Consider the following 24,956-nt stretch of genomic DNA (forward strand, 5'->3'; position numbering starts at 1 on the left):
TTGGACACAATACTCCAGTTAATGCCAAACCAGTGTTTTTATAAAGGTTCATCATAACTTCCTTGCTTTTGTACTCTATGCCTCTATTTATGAAGCCCAGGATCCCATATGCTTTTTAAACCGCATTCTCAACCTGCCCTGCCACCTTCAACGATTTGTGTACATATGCCCCCAGATCTCTCTGTTCATGCACTCGCTTTAGAATTGTACCCTTTAGTTTATATTGCCTCTCCTCATTCTTCCTACCAAAATGTATGAATTCACACTTTTCTGCGTTAAATTTTATCTGCCACTTGTCTGCCTATTCCACCAGCCTGTCTATGTCCTCTTGAAGTCTATCACTATCCTCCTCACTGTTCCCTCCAGTCCAAAAACAACCATTCATCCCTACTCCTACATGACTAATGACATGTTTCCCCTTACACTTTTGCAAAGCGCCTTAGGATATTTTTTTACATTAAACAACAACCACTCGTATTTATATAGCGCCTTTAACATAGTGAAATGTCCCAAGGCGCTTCACAGGAGTATTATGAGATTTTAAAATTTGACATCGAGCCGCTTAAGTAGAAATTAGCGCAGGTGAAAAGGCACTACAAGTTGAACCTCCTTTATCTGGGACTCCCTTTTCCGGCACAACCCCTCGTCCGGCACCATTCCCGGCCACTGGGTGGCGCATGCGCAGAACTCCGACATGAACAAATTGAAGTCCTTCCTCGCTGCCTACTCCCGCAATCGCTGGCCTGACCCCGCGATCCACCGCCCCGCTCCCCCCCCCCCAGATCTCTCTGCCACACTCCCAGCCCCAAGCCCAGCCAGCGCTGATATCCCCCTTGCTCAGTACCTGTACCATCCAATTTAGCGTGACCGCCCCTCGTCCGGCAAAACCCCTTATCCGGCACAGGCAAGGTCCCGAGGGTACCGGATAAAAGAAGTTCAACCTGTATATATATATATACACATTATTGTTAATACAGAAAAGAAAGGGAAGGCCATACTTTGTGTCAAATGTTTGCTATATGTGCCTTTCAGAAAGTTATAAAAGAAATGAATCGTCTGGGAATGCTGGTTGATCTGTCCCACGTCTCGGAAGATACAATGTTGGCAGCACTTGAAGTATCAGCTGCTCCTGTCATTTTCAGTCATTCCTCTGCATTTGCTTTATGCCACAACTACAGAAATGTGCAAGATCATGTTCTACGTAAGCTGGTATGATTAATCATGTGCATACTTTAAATGTTCCATACTACTATTTAACATTTCAAATGGAATACATTGGGCCGGAACTTGCTGGAAAAATAATGGCAATTGAGCAACGCACACCATTATTAATGTGAAAATCAGCCACCAAGTTCAGAGGATTAAGAGATATGCCATGAGTTACGAGTCTTTCGAACTTCCAGTCGATTTATGTCTCTCCGCCGTTCACTTTGCACAAACAGCATTTCACTCTTGGCCTCTCGTTATTTTTATGAACCTACTGGATTTGCCTATCAAACTTGCCACAGAAAGTTACATCTAGTAACTAATAGCACAAGTACCCTTTTAACGACGTGATCATTGTTAATAACTGTCAGTCGCTGATTCTCTGACCAAGAAAGTGAATAATTTAAACTGGAGTCTTATTCCTTCAGGTAGTAAATTGTGGATATTTTTAAAATGTCCAAATTTTATTTTTTTAATCTTTTCCTTTCTGTCTTTCTCTCTCTCCTCTCTCTCTCTCAATCCAATTTTTCTTTGTCTCTCTTGATTTCATAGTACGAATTTGACTCTAATTCACCCTCCTTCTCAGTCCTTCCTCTGTTTATTTCTCCATCCTTAAATGTCATTGGTTAAGGAGATACATGTATATCTACATATATAATATATATACAGGTTGGTCTCACTGTTCACTGAGGTCCCAGATACCCTGTTGCCCTTGCCATGCTATTCTCAGCTCACATTGCCAACAAGTCACGACACAAAAAATCTTTGAGCTGAAAGTTGCAGGGAAAAGTCTAAGTCCAACTCCTTATTCATCTATTTTAAGGCAATTTTTACCTGAATTAATAACAAAAAAACCCATAATAAATAGGTTTCCATATTTGATAATAGTGTGTTACAGGCAGAATTGTATTTAGAGATTGAGATGTCAGACACCATAAGAGCAACGCTTGATCAATTTAATATTGTTTTAATTTTGCGATGTATCATTGCCTTGCAGAAAATTCTGTGAAGTTGTATGGATTTCTACTATATATTTTTTTACATGTCATTGAGTTGGATGGGAGGATTATGTCGCGACTGACGACAACAATTACATTGTGTGATTTCAGACGCAGTGATCTGACAAACAGTAACATTGAGACTCATTTTATTGATTGTTGTAGGAAATACCGTGGCTTCAATGCATTGCAGTTACATAACAGGATTGCTGCTATAACAAATAGACAATTATGAAATCCATGCATCTATGTGCTTTGAAAATAATGGTTACTGATGGGGGAAGTATATTTAAACTATACATACAGCATAATTTATACGCACCTCCTTATGCCTTACGGGCAACCATTTGCCAAAGTGGCATTACTGCTCATGTACATTCAATGTTAAAAGTCTTCGGTTTATTACACATTACTGTAAAAGAACTAATTTGACTGATTGAGTATTTTATTCCTTATGACTCTAAAAATATATAAACCATGCATGATGAAGGATTACACCAAAACATTAACCCATGTTCCTCTTTCAGATACTGATTCATCCGCTAGATTTCATTTTAGATTTTTGGTATTTGTGGTTTTCCTTTTGCCTTACTTTACCAGGCACATTAGCTTTGATCTGCAATTTGTTTCTGATATTAAAGCAATAACATTAGTATAATGCTAATATTTCATTCCTGTAGATGTTAAAATTCTAAAATGATTCAGTCTTTCAGGCATTAATTTGCAAACAATTGACTGTAGCTCATTTCATAGATTAGTAGTCATTATCTAATGCAGTGTGGGTTTTGCTGGAATTAAGAAGCCCTCAGGATTAATCATTGAAAGTAAAACTAATAAAAGAAAGTACTTTCATTTCTCTAGTATCTTATCACATCCTTCAGACTTCCCAAAGTGCTTCACACCCATTGAATTTCTTTTGAAGGTACACGGATAATCTGTTACTGTTGGTGTTGATTGAGAGGGGACCGTTGACCACAGCACTAGAAAATACTTCCTGCTCTTCAAATAGTGCCATGATCCACATCTCAGCTGAAAGACAGCACTTCCAATAATGCAGCATTCCCTCAGTACTGCACCAACATGCCAGCATAGATTGTGTGCTTCTTGATCCTAGAGTGGAGTTTGAATCCATAACTTTCTAACTCAGAGTGCTACCAATTGAGCCAAGCTGACGCACTACAGGTACTAGGCAAGTTAGCTGTGTTTTTGCACTACGGTACAGTTTGCCCAAGTTCTTGTTTCTACCTGTTTAGACGAGCTGAGAACATTTTGCCCGGAATTATTACCGGTGAGGTGAGTCGGGTGCGGGGGAGCTGTGTAGCAGGTCAGCCTCACGCAGCACTTTGCAGCGCGCTGTTCACCTTGTCTTTAACTGAATTGGATTCATTGAGTTAGCCCTGCGGGTTTCTCAGCCAATTTAAATGGAGCGGCTATGATGACATCATTGATGACTCGCCATGAGCTCAGATATTTAAAGGGGCCTTCCAAACATCACACTTGAAGGTTGTTGGAGGAAGATCATAACTCTTTGGCATAGGTGTGGTTGTTCAGAGAATAAAGATTTTCCATCTGAGGCTTCTGCAGTCCCAGCGGCAGAAGGCAACAACCAGTTTCTCTGACTCCTCCCTGGAAGTCAAGCACATGGGACATCCTGTTCTCTGGGGATGGGCACAAGAGACCTTCCATTGATACTGGTAGGGCATAGTTGAAGATCGCGGAGGAGGTCAGCAGCGGGGATATAGTAAGGCAGTCCTGGATCCAGTGCTAGGGAAGTTTTAATGATCTCATGAGGTCAGGAAAGGTGAGTGCAATGCCACATTCAACTACATTCTGATGTGCGTGTCACCTCAACCCATCATTGCCTTCTCAAGCCTACTCTTGCATGTCAATCCTCACACCGACCTACCTTACAAGGTATATCCATCTCTCATTCGCTATGCACTTACTCACATCCCCATCTGACTAACCACCACTGACACTCTCACTCATCCTAATGCAATCATAGGAAGTAATGCCGTAAAAGGAATCCATTTGGCATTGGCATGTCACTCCCTCATAGTCACCCACTACAGATTTATTCCATTCCTTACACTCATTCCATTACTCTCACTCAAAGTTCTCTTCTTTCTCTCCTTGCAGGAGAAGAGAGCCCAAAACAACAGGGAGAGGCAACAAACTGGAGGTGGCCCTCCCAATTTACACCAACTTGACTCCAGCAGAGGAGGAGGCGCTGCAAATCACTGGAGTTGCAGAGCTGCTGGCGGTGGAAGATGGAGAGAGGGGAACCTCCCAGAAACCTGGTGACATAATTAACTTTCATACAGCCACATGGCAGACAACAGTCACTCATATGATGACTGATGTCAGCAGCCACTGAAATGTCATCATGTGCATAATAGTAACGTCACGCATTCTTATCATTACATATCTAATTCATGTCTTTACTTTCCCACAGGTCCATCTAGTGTCCAAGCACACTGTACAGCCAGAGGAGGAAGACAACTCCTCAGAGGAAGCTTCACTCTCTGAGGGTTCACCATCACCAGACCCATGCACACCAAGCACCAGCGCAGATATGCGCAGCTCAGTGGGTCCAGCGAGACATAGAGTAGTGTTGTCACCTGGTGTCTCACAGATCACAAGTGAGTAAGAGCAGATGGTGGAGACAGGGACAGCATGGGGAGTCCTCGCTAGAGGGCACAGGGCACTCCCAGCTCTGCTCAGCTGCATGCAGTTGCTGAACATTGGGGGCCGTCAAAAAAGAGGTTGATCTTGGAGGAGCATCAACAAATGTGCATGGCTCTGAGTGATTTTGCAGCCGCGATATGTGCGACTGTAGAGAGAATGGAGGAGTCCATCTCCAACATGAGCACCACCATCTCACAAACGATGGCGACAATGTGGTGTTCCATGGAAAGGATGGAGCAGCCACTGCGCCAGTCGAACAAGAACATGCTAGCTGTGAACAACAGATTGCAGACTCTCACTGACCTCATCTCGAGGAGGGATACCAACATAGACTTGAGCCATCATCGCCCCACTGATGTGCAGCAAAGTGCTGTCCAGGAATGACTAGGTCATTGTAGGACTGGTTTGTAGTGTTGGAGGGGAGGGAAGTTGGTACAGCATATGGGAGTCACATGGGTTCACTGGTGCAAGTTAATTAAATGGGGCCATTATGAGGCCATCCTGGGCCTCCTAGGCAGCAATGTGCACCGCTGCTGGCGCCATCTCCACCTCAGGTTTCTCCTCCGAAGAGGCTGTGCGCTCTGCACCATGCTCCTCCTACATCTCCAATCCTCACTGCTGCGCTATGCAGCATACAACCATAATTCTGGAAACCCTGGCTGTTGCGTTCTGAAGGACTCCTGCAGATCTGTCAAAGCATCTAAAGCAGATCTTCAGCATGCCAATTGCTTGCTCTATGACATATCTTATGGGCATGTGGCTGTCATTATAGCGTTCCTCGGTCTCATTGTTTGGCCTCCTCAACAGTGTCCTGAATCATGTCTTCAGTGAATAGCCCTTGTCTTTAAGCAGCTAATGAGTAAATCTGTTTGGAGATGCGAAGATTTGAGGGGAGGGTGGACTGGCATAGCACAGAAGAGTCATGATAGCTTCCAGGGAATCTGGCACAAACATGCATCATGATCTTTTTATGGTTGCAGACGAGCTGCACAGTGAGAGAGTGGAAGCCCTTGCAGTTCACAAACACTTCTGAGTGATGTGAGGTGGCTTGATGGCCACATGTGTGCAGTTGATGATGCCCTTCACCTGTGGGAAGCCAGCCAGAGCCACAAATCCAAGCACCCCCTCAGTAACACTGGCTTAATCAGTGGCAATGTCTACATAAGTGACTGACTTGTGAAACATGGCATCGGTGACCTGCGTGATGCATTTGTGGGCTGCTGACTGTGAGATCCTGCAAATGCCTGCTGCAGGTCCCTGGATGGAGCCTGAGGCAAAGAAGTTGAGGGCAATGGTGACTTAGACAGCCTCTGGTAAGGTATGTCCAGCCTCTGGGCAGCGGGTCTTGTTCCAGCAAGCTACAAATGTCTGCAAAGACCTGGCGCAATAGTCTGAGGCTCCTGAAGCACTGCTGCTCAGTCATGTCCAGGAAGCTCATCCTCTGCCCTGTGTTGGGGGTATCACCTCTGGCACGGTGCACCCCTGTGCTGATCCCCTCTCTCCTGTAGAGCATCAGGTCGGCGAGGAGAAGGTTGCTGTGTGGTTCCTACTACTGGTGGTGTTGCTGTGGCTTGTGTTGCTGGTTCTGGGGCTCATCTTGGTCCGATTCTGAGGTCCAAGGTGAGACAGCATCAGCGGCATCCATGCTGACCTAATAGATGGCAGGTAAAGTAGAGATCAGAGGCACAATCCTCCACTGTACTGAGAGTGACTAGAATGAGAGTGGCTTCCAAGTTTCAGAAATCACCTGCAAATTTCTGAAAGCTAAATCTCTGCACAAAATGGTGTCAGCAAGAGCCTTTCCTTAGGCAAGGAAGCAGGTGTAAGCTGTGTGTATTTATGTATTTTTTTCCACCTGTTACTTAATGAACAAGGCCATTGAGCTTCTGTCTCCCCTTTACAGGCGAGCTTATAGAAACATAGAAAATAGGTGCAGAAGTAGGCCATTCGGCCTTTCGAGCCTGCACCGCCATTCAATGAGTTCACAGCTGAACATGCAACTTCAGTACCCCATTCCTGCTTTCTTGCCATACCCCTTGATCCCCCTAGTAGTAAGGACTACATCTAATTCCTTTTTGAATATATCTAGTGAATTGGTCTCAACAACTTTCTGTGGTAGAGAATTCCATAGGTTCACCTCCCTGCCCCTGTACTCAAATCCCCTCGCTATGAAGGCCAACATGCCATTTGCTTTCTTAACCGCCTGCTGTACCTGCATGCCAACCTTCGATGACTGATGTACCATGACACCCAGATCTCATTGCACCTCCCCTTTTCCTAATCTGTCACCATTCAGATAATAGTCTGTCTCTCTGTTTTTACCACCAAAATGGATAACCTCACATTTATCCACATTATACTTCATCTGCCATGCATTTGCCCACTCACCTAACCTATCCAAGTCACTCTGCAGCCTCATAGCATCCTCCTCGCAGCTTACACTGCCATAGTGTCATCCGCAAATTTGGAGATACTACATTTAACCCCCTCGTCTAAATCATTAATGTACAATGTAAACAGCTGGGGCCCCAGCACAGAACCTTGCAGTACCCCACTAGTCACTGCCTGCCATTCTGAAAAGTACCCATTTACTCCTATTCTTTGCTTCCTGTCTGCCAACTAGTTCTCAATCCACGTCAGCACACTACCCCCAATCCCATGTGCTTTAACTTTGCACATTAATCTCTTGTGTGGGACCTTGTCGAAAGCCTTCTGAAAGTCCAAATACACCACATCAACTGGTTCTCCCTTGTCCACTCTACTGGAAACATCCTCAAAAAATTCCAGAAGATTTGTCAAGCATGATTTCTCTTTCACAAATCCATGCTAACTTGGACCTATCATGTCACCTCTTTCCAAATGCGCTGCTATGACATCCTTAATAATTGATTCCATCATTTTACCCACTACTGATGTCAGGCTGACCGGTCTATAATTCCCTGTTTTCTCTCTCCCTCCTTTTTTAAAAAGTGGGGTTACATTGGCTACCCTCCACTCCATAGGAACTGATCCAGAGTCTATGGAATGTTGGAAAATGACTGGCAATGCATCCGCTATGTCCAAGGCCACCTCCTTGAGTACTCTGGGATGCAGACCATCAGGCCCTGGGGATTTATCAGCCTTCAATCCCATCAATTTCCCCAACACAATTTCCCGACTAATAAGGATTCCCCTCAGTTCCTCCTTCTTACTAGACCCTCTGATCCCTTTTATATCCGGAAGGTTGTTTGTGTCCTCCTTAGTGAATACCAAACCAAAGTACTTGTTCAATTGGTCAGCCATTTCTTTATTCCCCGTTATGACTTCCCCTGATTCTGGCTGCAGGGGACCTACGTTTGTCTTCACTAACCTTTTTCTCTTTACATATCTATAGAAGCTTTTGCAGTCCGTCTTAATGTTCCATGCAAGCTTCCTCTCGTACTCTATTTTCCCTGCCCTAATCAAACCCTTTGTCCTCCTCTGCTGAGTTCTAAATTTCTTCCAGTCCCCGGGTTCACTGCTATTTCTGACCAATTTGTATGCCACTTCCTTGGCTTTAATACTATCCCTGATTTCCCTTGATAGCCATGGTTGAGCCACCTTCCCTTTTTTATTTTTACGCCAGACAGGGATGTACAATTGTTGTAGTTCATCCATGCGGTCTCTAAATGTCTGCCATTGCCCATCCACTGTCAACCCCTTAAGTATCATTCGCCAATCTATCCTAGCCAATTCACGCCTCATACCTTCAAAGTTACCCTTCTTTAAGTTCTGGACCATGGTCTCTGAATTAACTGTTTCATTCTCCATTCTAATGTAGAATTCCACCATATTATGGTCACTCTTCCCCAAGGGGCCTCGCGCAACGAGATTGCTAATTAATCCTCTTTCATTACACAACACCCAGTCTAAGATGGCCTCCCCCCTAGTTGGTTCCTCGACATATTGGTCTAGAAAACCATCCCTTATGCACTCCAGGAAATCCTCCTCCACCGTATTGCTTCCAGTTTGGTTAGTCCAATCTATATGCATAATTAAAGTCACCCATGATAACTGCTGCACCTTTATTGCATGCACCCCTAATTTCCTGTTTGATGCCCTCCCCAACATAACTACTACTGTTTGGAGATCTGTACACAACTCCCACTAACGTTTTTTGCCCTTTGGTATTCTGCAGCTCTACCCATATAGATTCCACATCATCCAAGCTAATGTCCTTCCTAACTATTGCATTAATCTCCTCTTCAGCCAGCAATGCTATCCCCACCTCCTTTTCCTTTTATTCTATCCTTCCTGAATGTTGAATACCCTTGGATGTTGAGTTCCCAGCCCTGATCACCCTGGAGCCACGTCTCTGAAATCCCAATCACATCATATCTGTTAACATCTATTTGCACAGTTAATTCATCCATCTTATTACGGATACGGAGCTTCCCAAGGTGTGTGAATCTTGTGCGCAACCAGTTAAAGTTCAAACCTGACGTTAAAAAGGCTGTTAATGGTCTGTAAATGAGCAGTTAACCTGAATGAGGTCACCGCCTCTCCCGAGCAGGACCGTGGAGAAACCGCGCGACCCACTCTGGAGAGGCGGGCGACCTCATTCAGGTTGTTAACCTCCCAGGGAAAGGCTGAAGTCAGCGGGTTCCCAACGCACTGTCAATTTCTGCACTTTTAGCTGCTGACCCGCCCCAAATCCGTACGCTCTCCAATGTGAAAATCCCACCTTTGTATCAGATTGATGGTGTGACAAGAAAATTATATTGATGTATATATTCACACTTTCCTGAAGTGTGAATTGCCACTAAAAGTGACATTATTAAACATCATTGAAATCTATTGAAAATCTTGAGAAAATAGAATCAATAAGCATAATAATAAAAGGATCTGTTGATAAAGTATGAGAAATGATGGAGACTATTAATTTGAAAAGAATATGAATGAAACATTCTAATAGTTGTGCCTACAGCTGATCACCAGAGCACCTAAATGGTGCTGCTGGACCTAAAATGAAGTACATTTTAATCCTATTTATAATCATGAAGTGTTTTAGAAATACACAACTGATGATGAAAATGCATCAAATATTTCCCGTGCATAAACCAATAATATACTGCAATGTGTTTCTTGTTTGGCCTCCCCTGGTTTTTATTTGCTTTCTCTCTCTTTTAAGTAGCTCCAGCACACGTAATTTGCTCATCCAGAAAGATCTGCCAGATTTGCCTTGAATTGCTGCTAGGTGGTGTGTGGGAGTAACATGGGACAAAATTTCCTGCTCTTTCTCTCCCATAAATAAACAGCTAGCTTTATTTATCCTCTCACTTTAATGGCACACAAGAGTTTGGGAAGTTACTGTGTCTAAAACCTACCAGTGCTCCATGATGCTATTCACTGAATCACACCACCTAAAATGTTTTTCAAGTAACTTTCAGTATCCTGTGATTTTATCTTCAAATACAGTTTAATTGCACAAATTGTCTGCTTTGTTAACTTTTCAGGCAAATAATTCAGGCATTGTGATGGTGAACTTTTATCCTTACTTTATTTCTTGTAAAGGAACTGCTACCTTATCCCAAGTGGCAGGTTAGTATAACCAGCAACCATTTTGAATGATAGGACAAGATTAAATTCTCTGTGCATTTACTAAATTGTTTATTGTTTTAGACCACTTTGATCACATTCGAAATATCACTGGTGCAGATCACGTGGGCATCGGTAGTGACTTTGATGGTTTTGAAAGGTACAGAGTTTGCAATTGTTTCTGATTCTGAGCCTAGAATTATCCATTTGTTGAGACAGTAAGAACAATAATAATGTATTTTTGTTTTATTTTAAAAGGGCTCCAACTGGTCTGGAAGATGTTTCAAAATATCCTGCTTTAATTGCTGAGCTTCTCCAGCGTAACTGGACTGATAATGACATTAAAAAGCTACTTGGTTTAAACTTTATACGAGTTTTTAAGAAAGCTGAAGAAGTGAGCTATTTTTTTTCCATCATGTTCACATAACATTGAGTTCCATTGTTACAAATAAGAATATATATAATTAGAAATTGTAACAATACACATGACAAAAACATTGATATTGTATCTTGATCAGCAATATATTATAGTATTTTCATTATAAATTCTGAAAATGTTATTTCTCCATTAAGCCCAAATGAAGAGGGTGGAAGGATTCTGGAAAGGGTAAATTCAAAAGTAGTAAGAGAAATGTCAAGAAATGTCAAGGCTGAAGTGGTCTGGGTAAAGATAAGCCGAGTGGGTCAGGAAGGGACAGAAAGATGAATAAAGGTAATAGGGCATTAGTGAGTTAAGTCACATCAGGGAAAAATAGAAAAAAGTGAAAGCTATATCTGAATGCACAAAGCACTTGTAACAAAATAGATGAATTAACAGAAGGCTCGGCCACCGATGGTTGATCAATTATAATCACGAATGCTCAAGAGGGCAGAATTAGATGAGCGCAGATATTCCGGTGTGGTTGTAGGGCTGAAGGGGATTACAGAGAAAGGGAGGGGTGAGGCCATGGAGGGATTTGAAAACAAGGATGAGAATTTTGCAATCAAGGTGTTGCTTAACCGGGAGCCAATGTAGGTCAGCGAGCACAGGAGTGATGTGTGAGCGGGACTTGGTGCGAGTTTGGACACGGGCAACCAAGTATTAGATCACCTCAAGTTTACATAGGGTAGAACGTGGGAGGCCAGCCAGGAGTGCATTGGAATAGTCAAGTCTAGAGGTAACAAAGGCATGGATGAAGGTTTCAACAGCGGATGAGCTGAGGAAAGGGCGGAGTTGGGCGATGTTACTGAGGTGGAAATAGGCGGTGTTAGTTATGCTGCGGATATGTGGTCGAAAGCTCATTTCAGGGTCAAATATGACACCAATGTTGCGATCAGTGTAGTTCAACCTCAGACAGAAGTTGGGGAGAGGAATGGAGTCAGTGACCAGGGAACGGAGTTTGTGGCGGGGACCGAAAACAATGGCTTCGGTCTTCCCAATCTTTAAATTTAAATATAAAGGAGGGAATAAGGACAGTAGAGAGAAAGGATTTTGGCTCAGAAAAACAAAATGTAGAATCAGTTTGGGTGGAGCTAAGAAACAAGGGGCAGAAAACACTAGTGGAAGTAGTCTATAGGCCCCCTAACAGTGGTTGTAGTGTCGGGCAGTGTATAAATCAAGAAAATACAGATGCATGTAACATGGGTAAGACTATAATACAATAATCATGGGGGATTTTAACTTTCATATAGACTAGGCAAACCAAATTTGCAGAAATAGTTCAGAGGAAGAATTCATGAAATGCATTCAAGATAGTTTTCTAGATCAGTATTGTAAAGTCCTTCGTCTCAATGGCACAAAACCCACACGAGGCACATTCTATGGACAAGGTCACTCTATGACCTGAACCTTTATTCACAGGACCAAGAAGTGATGACCCTACGTGGGACCTCCCTTTATATACCTGGATGACCAGGTAAGGAGTGTCTCCCACAAGTTCACCCCCTGTGGTCAAGGTGTGCATTGATTAAGTATATACAGTATTTCAGTGGCATTACATAGAGGTTACATACATGACATCAACTTCCCCCCCCCCCAAAGTCTTATTGAGATCATAGGTTAAGTCTTTCAGGTGGTCTATGCTCCCTTGTGGAGCGCCGCAGTTGGGGCTCTGGTTGTTGAGCCTTGGAGTGAGTGTCTGTCAACTGTGGTGATTCCGGCCTGACCGCCAGGACTGTGCATGTTGCTGAATGTTCTTGTTGCTCGTTCACTGGCAGTGGTGTGAGCACCATCTCATGATCTTCCTTGGGTTCCTCAGTGTCTATGCTGAACCTTTTTTTTATTTGGTCCAGATGCTTACAGCATATCTGCCCATTGTTAAGTTTAACCACAATGACCCTGTTCCCCTCTTTGTCTATTATAGTACTCTCAAACCATTTGGGCTCCACGGCGTGATTGAGGACAAATACGGGATAATTTATTTCTATACATCTCCCCCTTGAGTTTCGTTCATGGTACTCGTTTTGGGACTGGCGCTTGCCCTCAACTATGTCGGTCAGGACAGGGTGAATGAGGGACAACCGAGTTTTGAGTGCTCGTTTCATAAGTAGCTCAGCGGGCGGGACCCCCGTGAGCGAGTGCGGTTGGGACCTATAGGCCAGCAGGAGGCGCGATAGGCGGCATTGAAGGGAGGGTCCTTGAATCCGGAGCATGCCTTGTTTAATGATTTGGACCGCACGTTCACCTGGCCATTGGAGGACGGCTTGAACGGTGCTGTCCTGACGTGGTTGATGCCATTGCCCGACATGAACTCCCGGAATTCGTAGCTCGTGAAACATGGGCCATTATCGCTAACAAGGATGTCTAGCAAGCCATGGGTTGCAAAGACCTTGCGCAGACCCTCCACAGTGGTGGATGTCCTGCACGAATTCAAAATGATGCATTTGATCCATTTCGGGTGCGCATCTACCACAATGAGAAACATTTTTCCCATGAACGGGCCTGCGTAGTCTACATGAATACGTGTCCATGGGCCAGGGCCACGGGCTGAGCGGGGCCTCCCTGGGGGCATTACCCAGCTGGGCACACGTCATGCACCTGCGAACACGGTGTTCCGGGTCTGAATCAATTCCCGGCCACCAAACATGTGACCGGGCAATGGCCTTCATCAGAACGATGCCAGGATGCTCACTGTGGAGTTCCTTGATGAATGCCTCCCTGCCCCTCTAGGGCATGACTACCCGGCTGCCCCATAGTAGGCAGTCAGCTTGGATGGAGAGCTCATCCACCCGCCTGTGAAACGGTCTGACCTCCTCAGGGCATGCTCCGTGTGCGGGCGCCCAATCCCCAGTCAGGACACATTTCTTAATCAGTGATAGGAGGGAATCTCTGTTTGTCCAGATTTTGATCTAGCGGCCTGTGATGGGGGAGCCTGCGCTGTCAAAGGCATCAATGGCCATGACAATCTCAGTGCTTTGCTCCGCTGCCACCTCGGTGGTGGCCAGTGGAAGCCTGCTGAGTGCGTCACCGCAATTTTCGGTGCCCGGCCGGTGCCGGATGGAGTAGTCATACGCAGCGAGTGTGAGAGCCCATCGCTGTATGCCACAGATCCTGACAGAACCATCCGCTTTTAGGACGGGAACGATGGGGCTCGCCCAGTCGCTGAATTCAATGGGCGAGATGATGCCCTCTCTCAGCAAACGGTCCAATTCGCTCTCAATTTTCTCCCGCATCACATACAGCATCGCTCTGGCTTTGTGGTGCACTGGTCTGGCGTCCAGGGTGATGCCTATCACTACTTTGGTACCTTTGAATGTCCCAACGCCAGGTTGGAATAGTGACTCAAATTGTTGTAGGACTTGTGAGCACGAACTTCGCTCCACAGATGACATTGCATGCACATCCCCCCCATTTCCAGTTCATCTCAGCTAACCAGCTCCTCCCCTACAGTGCGGGACCATTGCCTGGGACAATCCAGAGCAGCAACCGGTTCACTGATCCATTGTGTGTGACCGCCAACATTGCACTGCCTAGTACTGGAATTATTTTTTTGGTATACATCCGTAGTTGTGTCTCAATGTGTTCTAGTTTGGGTCTACTGATTTTGTGTGGACATGGCTTTTCGAATTGTTGAACGCTCATGAGTGACTGGCTGGCCCCCATGTCCAGCTCCATGCGTACAGGGATGCCGTTTAATAAAACCTTCATCATCATTGGTGGCGTTTTGGTATATGAGCTGTGAATGTTTGCCACATGAACCCGCTGAACTTCAGCGTCCATTGATTTGCCCCAAGAGTCATCCTGCATCATAGACCCCTCTTCTGGTCCATCCGCCTCGTAAATTAGTCTGGTTACAGGCTTCCTGCACATTCGAGCTAAATGGCCACTGAGGTTTCAATTTCTGCAGACAAAATGTTGAAACCTGCAAGTCCTGGCAGAGTGTTTGCCCCCACACCTCCAGCATGAGCTGAGATTCCCATTGTTGTGAACAAAGGAGCTATGACCCGGCATTCCTCGCTGATTGTCGCTTTGACTGCCCTTGAGTATCCTGTTAGTGGATGTCAATGGCCGCATCCTGGACCGCATTGTCCACTGTGATGGCGTAAATGTCCATTCAGCCTGCCATTGTCTCTGTTGAAAACCTGCTCTGGGGTCTATTGCTGCCTGGGGTGCGTCGAACTGTCCTTCCCTGCCTGCGGGGCTCTGAGTTGCGTTTATGATATTGACTCCCTGATCCCCCGCCGCGTTGGAGGCAGAATTGCGCGCGTATATTATTTTGGTTTCCCCCTCCCCCGCCATGAAAGTCTGAGCCATCAACGCCGCCGCTTCCAAAGTCAAGTCCTTGGTCTCAATTAACTTTTGGAAAATCCCCGCATGACCGATGCCCTCAATAAAAAAATCCCTTAACATCTCCCCCCTGCAGGCATCTGTGAACTTACAGAGGCTGGCCAAACACCGGAGGTCCGCAACAAAGTCCGGTATGCTCTGTCCATCACGATGGCGGTGGGTATAGAATCTGTGTCGGGCCATGTGTATGCTGCTCGCCGGTTTGAGGTGCTCACCGATTAGTTTGCTGAGCTCTTCAAAGGTTTTGTCCGCCGGCTTTTCGGGTGCGAGTAGGTCCTTCATGAGTGCGTAAGTCTTAGGTCAGCAGCTGGTCAGCAGATGTGCCCTTCGCTTGACGGCCGCTGCATTTCCCAGCCATTCTTTCGTGACAAAGCTCTGCTGGAGCCTCTCAATGAAATCGTCCCAGTCCTCACCAACACAGTACCGTTCCTCTGTGCTACCGGTGGCCATTCTCATGGGTTGCTGATTCCTGTTTCTTGTCGCCAATGTAAAGTCCTTAGTCTCAATGGCACAAAACCCACACGAGGCACATTCTATGGACAAGGTCACTCTATGACCTGAGCCTTTATTAACAGGACCAAGAAGTGATGACCCTGCATGGGACCTCCCTTTATATACCTGGATGACCAGGTAAGGAGTGTCTCCCACAAGTTCACCCCCTGTGGTCAAGGTGTGCATTGCTTAAGTATATACAGTATTGCAGTGGTGTTACATAGAGGTTACATACATGACAAGTATGTCAAGGAATCTATGAGAGAATTGGCTATTTTAGATCTAGTACTGTGCAATGAGACAGGGTTAATTAATAACCTTGTCGTAAAAGAGCCTCTGGGGAGCAGTGATCGTAATATAATAGAATTTTATGAGTTTGAGAGTAATTCAGTTAAATCCAAAACTAGGGTCCTAAACCTGAACAAAGCAAACTACTTGGGTATGGCTAAGGTAGGTTGGGAAACTAGATTAAAAGATATGACAGTATAAAAGCAATAGCAAACATTTAAAGAAATAATTCACAATTCGTAATGAAAATACATTCACTTAAGCAATAAAAACACCACGGGAAAAATGGTCCAACCATGGCTAATGAGAAATTTAAGATAGTATTAGATTAAAGAAAGAGGTTTATAATGTTGCCAAAAAGAGTAGTAAGCCTGAGGCTAGGGAGGCTTTTAGAATTCAGCAAAGGAGGACCAAGAAATTGATCAAGAAAGGGAAAATAGAATATGGGAGTAAACTAGCAAGAGTCATAAAAACAGACTGTAAAAGCTTCTATAGGAATGTAAAAAGGAAAAGATTAGCAAAAGTAAACATAGGTCCCTAACAGGCTGAGACAGGAGAAATTATAATGGGAAATAAGGAAATGGCAGAGAAATTAAACAAATACTTTGTGTTCTGTCTTCACGGAAGACACAAAAAACTCCCGGAAATTGTGGAGAACCAGGGGTCTAGTGAGATTGAAAGAAATTCGTATTAGTAAAAAAAAAAATAATATTGGAGAAATTAATGGGATTGACGGATACATCCTCTGGACCTGATGGCCTACTTCCTAGGGTATTAAAAGAGGTGGCAATAGAGATAGTGGATGCATTGGTTGTCATCTTCCAAAATTCCATAAATTCTTGACGGTGCCCACAGATTGGGAAGTAGCGAATGTAACCCCATTATTTAAGTAACGAGGGAGAGAGAAAACAGGGAACTACAGATCGGTTAGCCTGACATCAGTAGTAGGAAAAATGCGATAATCTATTATTAAGGATATGGTAACAGGACATTATGAAAGGGAAATTATGTTTGACAAATCTATTAGTGTTTTTGAGGTTGTAACTAGCAGAATAGATAAGGAGGAACCAGTGGATGTGCTGTACTTGGATTTTCAGAAGGCATTCGCGAAGGTGCCACAGATTTGTCAAACATAATTTCCCTTTCATAAATCCGTGTTGACTCTGCCCAATCTTATTATTTTCCAAGTGTCCTGTTACCATATCCTTAATAATAGATTATCGCATTTTTCCTACTACTGATGTCAGGCTAACCGGTCTGTAGTTCCCTGTTTTCTCTCTCCCTCGTTACTTAAATAGAGATTATTAAACAAAATTTAGGGCTCATGAGATTGGGGTAATATACAAGCATGGATTGAGGATTGGCTAACGGACAGGGAGGATATAGTGAATGGGCAAGAACATGGCGAATGGAATATAATGTGGAGAAATGTGAAGTTATCCACTTTGGTAGGAAAAATATAAAAGCAGAGCATTTTTAAAATGGTGAACGAGTGGGAAATGTTGATGTTCAGAGGGACCAGGGTGTCCTTGTACACAAATCACAAAAGTTAACATGCAGGTACAGCGAGCAATTAGGAAAGCAAATGGTATGTTGGCATTTAAGATGTCTTACTGCAATTATATAGGGCCTTGGTGAGACCACACCTGGAGTATTGTGTACAATTTTGGTCTCCTTACCTAAGGAAGGATCTACTTGCCATAGAGAGATGCAACGATGGTTCACCAGATTGATTCCTAGGATGGGTGGATTGTCCTATGAAGAGAGATTGAGTAGACTAGGCCTATATTCTCTAGAGTTTAGAAGAAAAAGAGGTGATCTCATGGAAACATACAAAATTCTTACAGGGCTTGACAGGGTAAATTCAGGAAGAATGTTTCCCATGGCTGGGGAGTCTAGAACCAGGAGCCGCAGTCTCAGGATAAAGGGGCAGTCATTTAGCACTGAGATGAAGAGAAATTTCTTTACTCAGAGGGTGGTGAATCTTTGGAATTATTTACCCTACAGGGATGTGGAGGCTCAGTCCTTGTATATTCAAGATAGAGATCGATACATTTTTGGATATTAGGGGAATCGATGGATATGGGGATAGTGCAGGAATGTGGAGTTGAAGTAGAAGATCAGCCATGTACTTATCAAATGGCGGAGCAGGCTTGAGGGGCCGAATTGCCTACTCCTGCTCCTATTTCTTATGCTCTTACATATAACTCCAATCTATAACAGCTTTCTAAACTAGGGTGCTTGTTCAGATGTTCATGTTTATATTTTTGGTGAAGTTTAGATAATTATTGGCCCAGTATTTGCGGTCAGCGGCAAATGCAATGGTGATCGTCACTGACCTCGAAGAAAGTTGTCCACAAAAATCTCGCAATCTCTGTGGGAACACTTTAGCTTTTTTGATCATAATTTGATTGTAGCACTGTCAAAAGGGGATCCCCATCATAGAGCAGCAGTGATGTCATCAAGATGTCTAAACAGCCAATCACATTGAAGAATTCTCTCAAACAGCAAACCAGGAAATAAAAAGCACTGATTATCAATTCACCCTTTAAAAATTTACAGAGAAAAAAATAAAGATTGGGACATACACATGGGGTTGAACTAACACCTGAAAAATCATAAACTTACTTTTTTATTATTATTTTATCATAATTGAAAAATTTCACATTCCACAAATATAAAATTAGTTTTTCAGGGCCAAAATGGTTGTTCAGCAGTCAACATGCTATTAAATCCCCAGTTACACCTATTTCAACAAAGCTTAACTTTTTATGGGGTGTTTAAGAGCGATATTAGGCAGAAAAGCTTACGTTTTTGTCAGTTCAACTGATTGCCAGCTATGGGGAGTTCCACAGCATCACCTATGGTGGAGCAGTGAATGACTGACTGTAACTCCAGGATTTCCATGTTTATCTATGCAGCCACTAAATCCTGAGGTTACGGTCAGTTTCAGAGTGGTAATGACAGCAAAATCTGACAGTTTCACCATCATTACCACCGCAAAATCCGGGCCATTATTCTTAAAGGGTATTTTCTTCTTGTTTGATTCTCCTCATCATGTCTTTGTCACAGGACTTGCCCCAGAATGATGCCAATGTTGCTCTGTAATTGGTCACAAGGAAGTGTGTAAAAGCTACACATTTCCAACAGCTGCACAACTGACGTTGGGTACTCAATGTATAGAGAACAATGGGCATAATGCATTTCAATCTAATTTATTATGGTTTATTGGCTGTCTAGAAAATTAGGCACATTTAATTACTGAAAGAGTGAATGCAGAAACATGTTTAATATCTCTAATTGGGTTATGTTCCAGCAATAACCTGTCAAAATGAAAACTTCCAGGAATAAGGATTCTGCTTATGCAGACAGGTTCCTGTATATTTCAATAAATTAAGATAAAACCTTAGATAACATGTATTTAAGTAGTCCATGCAAGCTGTTGGTAATGTCTCTATGTTAATAATACTATTCATAGATAAATGTGACTGTAATGTTTTCATATAGAGAAACATTGTCAGTGTAACTGAGACCAAAATTAGTAAAATAGCATTGGAAGATGATCCATTTAAAACCACGATGATTACTGTAGGCTGTAAACAAAAAAAAATAGTTTCTCCTCCATATTCAGATTTTTACTGAGAATGTTTTTTCCAGGACAATTACTCTTACAGCACACTGGTGTTATAAATACATTGGAGGAATTGCTAATGTATTTATAGCACCAGTGTGCTGTAAGAGTAATTGCTAAACTGCACAGTTTAACCTAACCCAATAATCTTGGTGCAGCCTGACCATATTTATGTAATATTTTACAGAAATATTATAATACCATCCTCATTTTTTCAACATTAAAAATAACTTTATTGAAGTAATTACTCAAGTAGGCAGTGGAATACAAAATGATGTTTACATCTTCATGGTAACCAATGCACAGCAGTACAAGAGAAAGTCTCAAATGATACTGACAGATGTTTTGACCAAGGGTTGTTGCCATTGGTATAAGTTGTTTCCTTGCCAAGGATGTTTACTGTGCCGATTACAAGAAGAAATTCAAGCCCTCCATTTCCATTGGTATTACTTCAAGCAGTCTCCTTTGTTTTTCTCGGGCTGGAAATACTACAAAAATATATAGTACAGCATTATAAATGGTACATTTTTCAGCATTTAGCAGTTTTTAAATTATTGGCCCAGAATTTGCTGGAACGGGGCATCTCATGGTGTGACCTGATAGTTCCTGCACCCTTCAGCTCAAAAATGTTTTTCACACAAAGTTGCTAGAAGTGCGAGCTGATAACAGCGCCATGAATGCAACAGGTATCTGGTACCTTGGGACAAACAGTCTATCTCCTTAACCAATAAGATTTAAGGATTGAGAAATAAATACAGGAAAGACTGAGAAGGAGGGTGAATTAGAGTGGCTGAATTCAATGTTAAATCAGGTACAGAAAGAGAAATATAAAGAGAGTAAGAAAGATTGTATTAAGAGAGAGAAAAAAAGGGGCAGGAAGGAAAAGAAAAATAAGTTCATTTAAAATTTGACATTTTTTAAATCGCCAACAATTCACAAACTGAAGGAATGAGACTACGCACTTTTAATTGTTCACTTTCTGGGCCAGCGAGGTTGATTAACAGTCATTAACAACTAACACATCGATAAAAGGGTACTTACGTTATTAATTACTAGACTTAACTTTCCGTGGCTAGTTTAATGGGCAAGTAAGGTGCAAATGCAGCAATTTCATGAAATTCATGGAGTGGTTAAGTGCAAGATGTCATTTTCGCAAAGCTTGTGCCGATTTGCAATTTACGGGGTATCTCTTCCTCGCCACTTGCGGGTCGATTTGTACATAAATAACAACATCCATCATTTAGACAACGTTGTTTTTTTCAACAAATTCAGGATCATTGTGTTTAAGATGTTCTGTTTTAAATTGAATTATATCACAAGTGTATCTGTGAGGTTAACCAGATGAATTTGTGTTTTACAGGTAAGCAGACAGCTTCAACATATCAACATGCCATCAAATGATGTTATCGCTCAGGATAAGGTGCAGAGCCCATGCAGAACATTTCTTGGCTACCCATCTGCAGCTCCTCCACACCCCTCCACTATTCATGTTATCAGCTCAGTCATGTTCATTGTTTCCTTAATAGTAATCAGAGCTTTATGAAATCATTAGAAAGATGCAATATTAGAATATGAATTTATAACATTAAATATATAGAGGAGAAAGAAGTCTACTAAAAGATTATTACAACTGTACTGGAGGAATTGAGCTGGAGAGAAAAAAGGATTTACCTATTCAGACGACTATATCATATGTCTTACTAAACATGTGTTCCTAAGCATCTATATATAAACTTCCTAACCATCTAACAGCATTATTTGCCATTCTTGCATTCCACCACTTAAATGGAAAGTAGGGGTTTTCTTTCATTATATGCCAAGATATTTATTCACAAGACCGATAAGTACATAATGATTGAATCTGAAGCCATGTAATGTCTTGGGTGCATTAATAAATAAAGATCAGTGAGAAAGCAGCTGTATATATCTTTCGACTTTGTCTCAAATGGAAGCTTGGAGGTCTGACATCTGGGAAAAGACAAAGTTCTCAAATCCTATTGTGGACAAACTACATTCTTTCTGCCAGAGTTCAATGTCATTAGGGGGAAATTGCTCTCTGGCAGATTCGCAAAATAGGCGATAGTGAATTAGGAGCCCCTTTTTTAATGATTTACTATTTTTTTATTGACTTTGTTAGCTGAGTTCGCATGGTTACGTTGCAACAAAGGGTTATTCTTCCTGCAACAATAACCTCCATGTGATTTGGTCCCAAGTGGTTTGAAACAATCATCTTTAATATGCATTGACTAATAACAGTATTGTTTTTATACAACTGTTCTACAGTATTACATTAAATGGCAAGCAATTAATACAACCTGTTTCCTCCATGAAGTCCTGTTCAAGTTGATCAGACCTGTTATCTATCATGGGGCACCGTTGCAGCAAATGGACGTCCGACTGTTCTGAGAGTGCTCTAATTTTTGGAGGGAACAGCTCCTACCCTTATACTATTCAGCTATACCTTGGGCTGCACCTACTATTCCACCCAGCTGACATCACGCTTGAGGTGTTTACCCCACTTCTAATCTTTTTGGCTTCCACCTCTGTTCTACAAGCTTTGTTTATTGTACTGTGATGTGCAGGCCAATAGTTCTGACTGTCTTAGTAGTATCTCAATGCTATCTCTTACCGTGGTATGTGGTGTCTCAGCAACTGCCCCTTGTCTCAGGTCCTTAATCTGATGGCTCAGCTCATTTTGCTCACATGGAAACAAAAAGCTTCTCCTTTTCTCCACGTTCAACTTAACCATTCAAACCACTTTAAAATACCTAACAGACTTCAATGGAAAAGAACATTGGGAAAGATGTAAAACGGGCTCCCAATTCACTATCACCTATTTTGCGCAACCACCCAAAACTAGTTTCTCCCCCGTTGTTTCTTGTTGATTTTTTCAATGTAGCCATAACATGAGCAGCCATACCAGCAGCACAAATACAGTCTTATTGGAAGAAACGTTTTATGGATTTTAATCTAGGGCACTCTTCAATATAGACATGATATTGCACCAAGCTGGGTCTTCTGAGACTCCAGAAATGTTATTTTGTCCTTCCACAGTGCTGAATATTTGAAAGAACTGGTACAGACTCAATGGGTTTAGAATAGAGGATACCAAGATGACATGGATTCAGTGTTTCAATTGTACATCAATCATTTTCGTTTGACTCCTGCCCCATACAGGAAAGAGGCATTCTTCTCTCTAATATGCAGATACATATTACAAGTGCAACAACAACCAATATGGAGAGTACGCTTACTGCTATTTTCTTAATTAAAAAATGGATGCAATATTTACAGTTAAGACTCCTGTAATGTTGACAGTAGGCCTGACTCGGGTTGATTTTAAGTTTGGCCAGACGGTAGGTGGTATGATTGGACCACCCACCTAAAGCACCAGATTTTGGATGCAATTTCCAGAAATAGTGCAGAATCATCTTCGTACCAGATATACTTTACCTAGTAAAACTTTACTAAATAAACCGTTACTGGTGGATGAATTAACTGCGCAGATAGCTGTTAACGGATATGATGCAGTTGGAATTACAGAGACGTGGCTCCAGGGTGACCAGGGCAGGAAATTCAACATCCAGGGGTATTCAATATTCAGGAAGGATAGACAGAAAGGAAAAGGAGGTGGGGTAACATTGCCGGTTAAAGATGAGATTAACGCAATAGTAAGGAAGGATATTAGCTTGGATGATGTGGAATCTGTATGGGTAGAGCTGCGGAACACCAAAGGGCTAGTGGGAATCATGTACAGACCACCAAACAGTGGTAGTGAGGTTGAGGATGACACCAAACAGGAAATTAGGGATGTGTGCAATAAAGGTACAGCAGTTATCATGGGTGACTTTAATCTACATATAGATTGGGCTAACCAAACTGGTAGCAACACGGTGGAGGAGGATTTCCTGGAGTGTATAAGGGATGGTTTTCCAGACCAATATGTCAAGGAACCAACTAGAGAGCAGGCCATCCTAGACTGCGTCTTGTGTAATGAGAGAGGATTAATTGGCAATCTTGTTGTGCGAGGCCCCTTGGGGAAGAGTGACCATAATATGGTAGAATTCTTCATTAAGATGGAGAGTGGCACAGTTAATTCAGAGACTAGGGTCCTGAACTTAAAGAAAGGTAACTTCAATGGTATGAGACGAGAATTGGCTTGGATTTACTGGCAAATGATACTAAAAGGGTTGCCAGTGGATATGCAATGGTAGACATTTAAAGATCACATGGATGAACTTCAACAATTGTACATCCCTGTCTGGCGTAAAAATAAAACGAGGAAGGTGGTTCAACTGTGGCTAACAAGGGAAATTAGGGATAGTGTTAAATCCAAGCAAGAGGCATATAAATTGGCCAGAAAAAGCAACAAACCTGAGGACTGGGAGAAATTTAGAATTCAGCAGAGGAGGACAAAGGGTTTAATATCATAGAAAGATAAAATTCTGACAGGACTGGACAGGTAAAATGCAGGAAGAATGTTCCCAATGTTGGGGAAGTCCAGAACCAGGGGTCACAGTCTAAGGATAAGGGGTAAGCCATTAGGACCGAGATGAGGAGAAACTTCTTCACTCAGAGAATTGTGAACCTGTGGAATTCTCTACTGCAGAGAGTTGTTGATGCCAGTTCATTAGATATATTCAAGAGGGAGTTAGATATGGCCCTTACGGCTAAAGGGATTAAGGGGTATGGAGAGAAAGCAGGAAAGGGGTACTGAGGTGAATAATCAGCCATGATCTTATTGAATGGTGGTGCAGGCTCGAAGGGACGAATGGCCTACTCCTGCACCTATTTTCTATGTTTCTATGTAATTAGGAGGGGGAAAATAAGAGTACGAGAGTAAGCTTGTAGGGAACATAAAAACTGACTGCAAAAGTTTATATCGGTACATGAAGAGAAAACGATTAGTGTAGACAAATGTAGGTCCCTTGCAGTCAGAATCAGGTGAATTTATAATGGGAAACAAAGAAATGGCAGACCAATTGAACAAATATTTTGGTTCTGTCGTCACTGAGGAAGACACAAATAATCTTTCGGAAATACTAGGGGACCGAGGGTCTAGCAAGAAGGAGGAACTGAAGGAAATCCTTATTAGTCAGGAAATCGTGTTAGGGAAATTGATGGGATTGAAGGCCGATAAATCCCCAGGGCCTGATAGTCTGTATTCCAGAGTACTTAAGGAAGTGGCCCTAGAAATAGTGGATGCATTGATGGTCATTTTTCAACATTCTATAGACTCTGGATCAGTTCCTATGGATTGGAGGGTAGCTGATGTAACCCCACTTTTTAAAAAAGGAGGGAGAAAGAAAACAGGGAATTATAGACTGGTTAG

The 24,956-nt window shown here is 42.7% G+C and overlaps 2 protein-coding genes across 5 annotated transcripts in view; one reads left to right on the forward strand and one right to left on the reverse strand.

Annotated features, from left to right (window-relative positions):
- Positions 1–21,540, forward strand: part of LOC139278874 (dipeptidase 1-like) — a 35,213-nt gene extending 13,673 nt beyond the window's left edge. Inside the window, exons 6-10 of one of the 2 annotated variants that reach the window (XM_070898089.1) lie at positions 1,033–1,209; positions 10,367–10,451; positions 10,533–10,608; positions 10,707–10,842; positions 20,985–21,540. In XM_070898089.1, coding sequence (XP_070754190.1) covers positions 1,033–1,209; positions 10,367–10,451; positions 10,533–10,608; positions 10,707–10,842; positions 20,985–21,167 — 657 coding nt within the window. In that variant the 3' untranslated portion in view covers positions 21,168–21,540. The remainder of the gene's footprint in view (positions 1–1,032; positions 1,210–10,366; positions 10,452–10,532; positions 10,609–10,706; positions 10,843–20,984) is intronic. The other variant, XM_070898090.1, reaches the window with a different exon arrangement.
- LOC139278875 (uncharacterized) overlaps positions 19,834–24,956 on the reverse strand; it is a 121,326-nt gene continuing 116,203 nt past the window's right edge. For all 3 annotated transcript variants that reach the window (XM_070898093.1, XM_070898091.1, XM_070898092.1), the window contains exon 8: positions 19,834–20,112. In XM_070898093.1, the coding sequence (XP_070754194.1) occupies positions 20,076–20,112 (37 nt within the window). In that variant the 3' untranslated portion in view covers positions 19,834–20,075. The remainder of the gene's footprint in view (positions 20,113–24,956) is intronic.

Source organism: Pristiophorus japonicus, chromosome 13, assembly GCF_044704955.1.
Source record: "Pristiophorus japonicus isolate sPriJap1 chromosome 13, sPriJap1.hap1, whole genome shotgun sequence".
Taxonomy (NCBI): Eukaryota; Metazoa; Chordata; class Chondrichthyes; family Pristiophoridae; genus Pristiophorus; species Pristiophorus japonicus.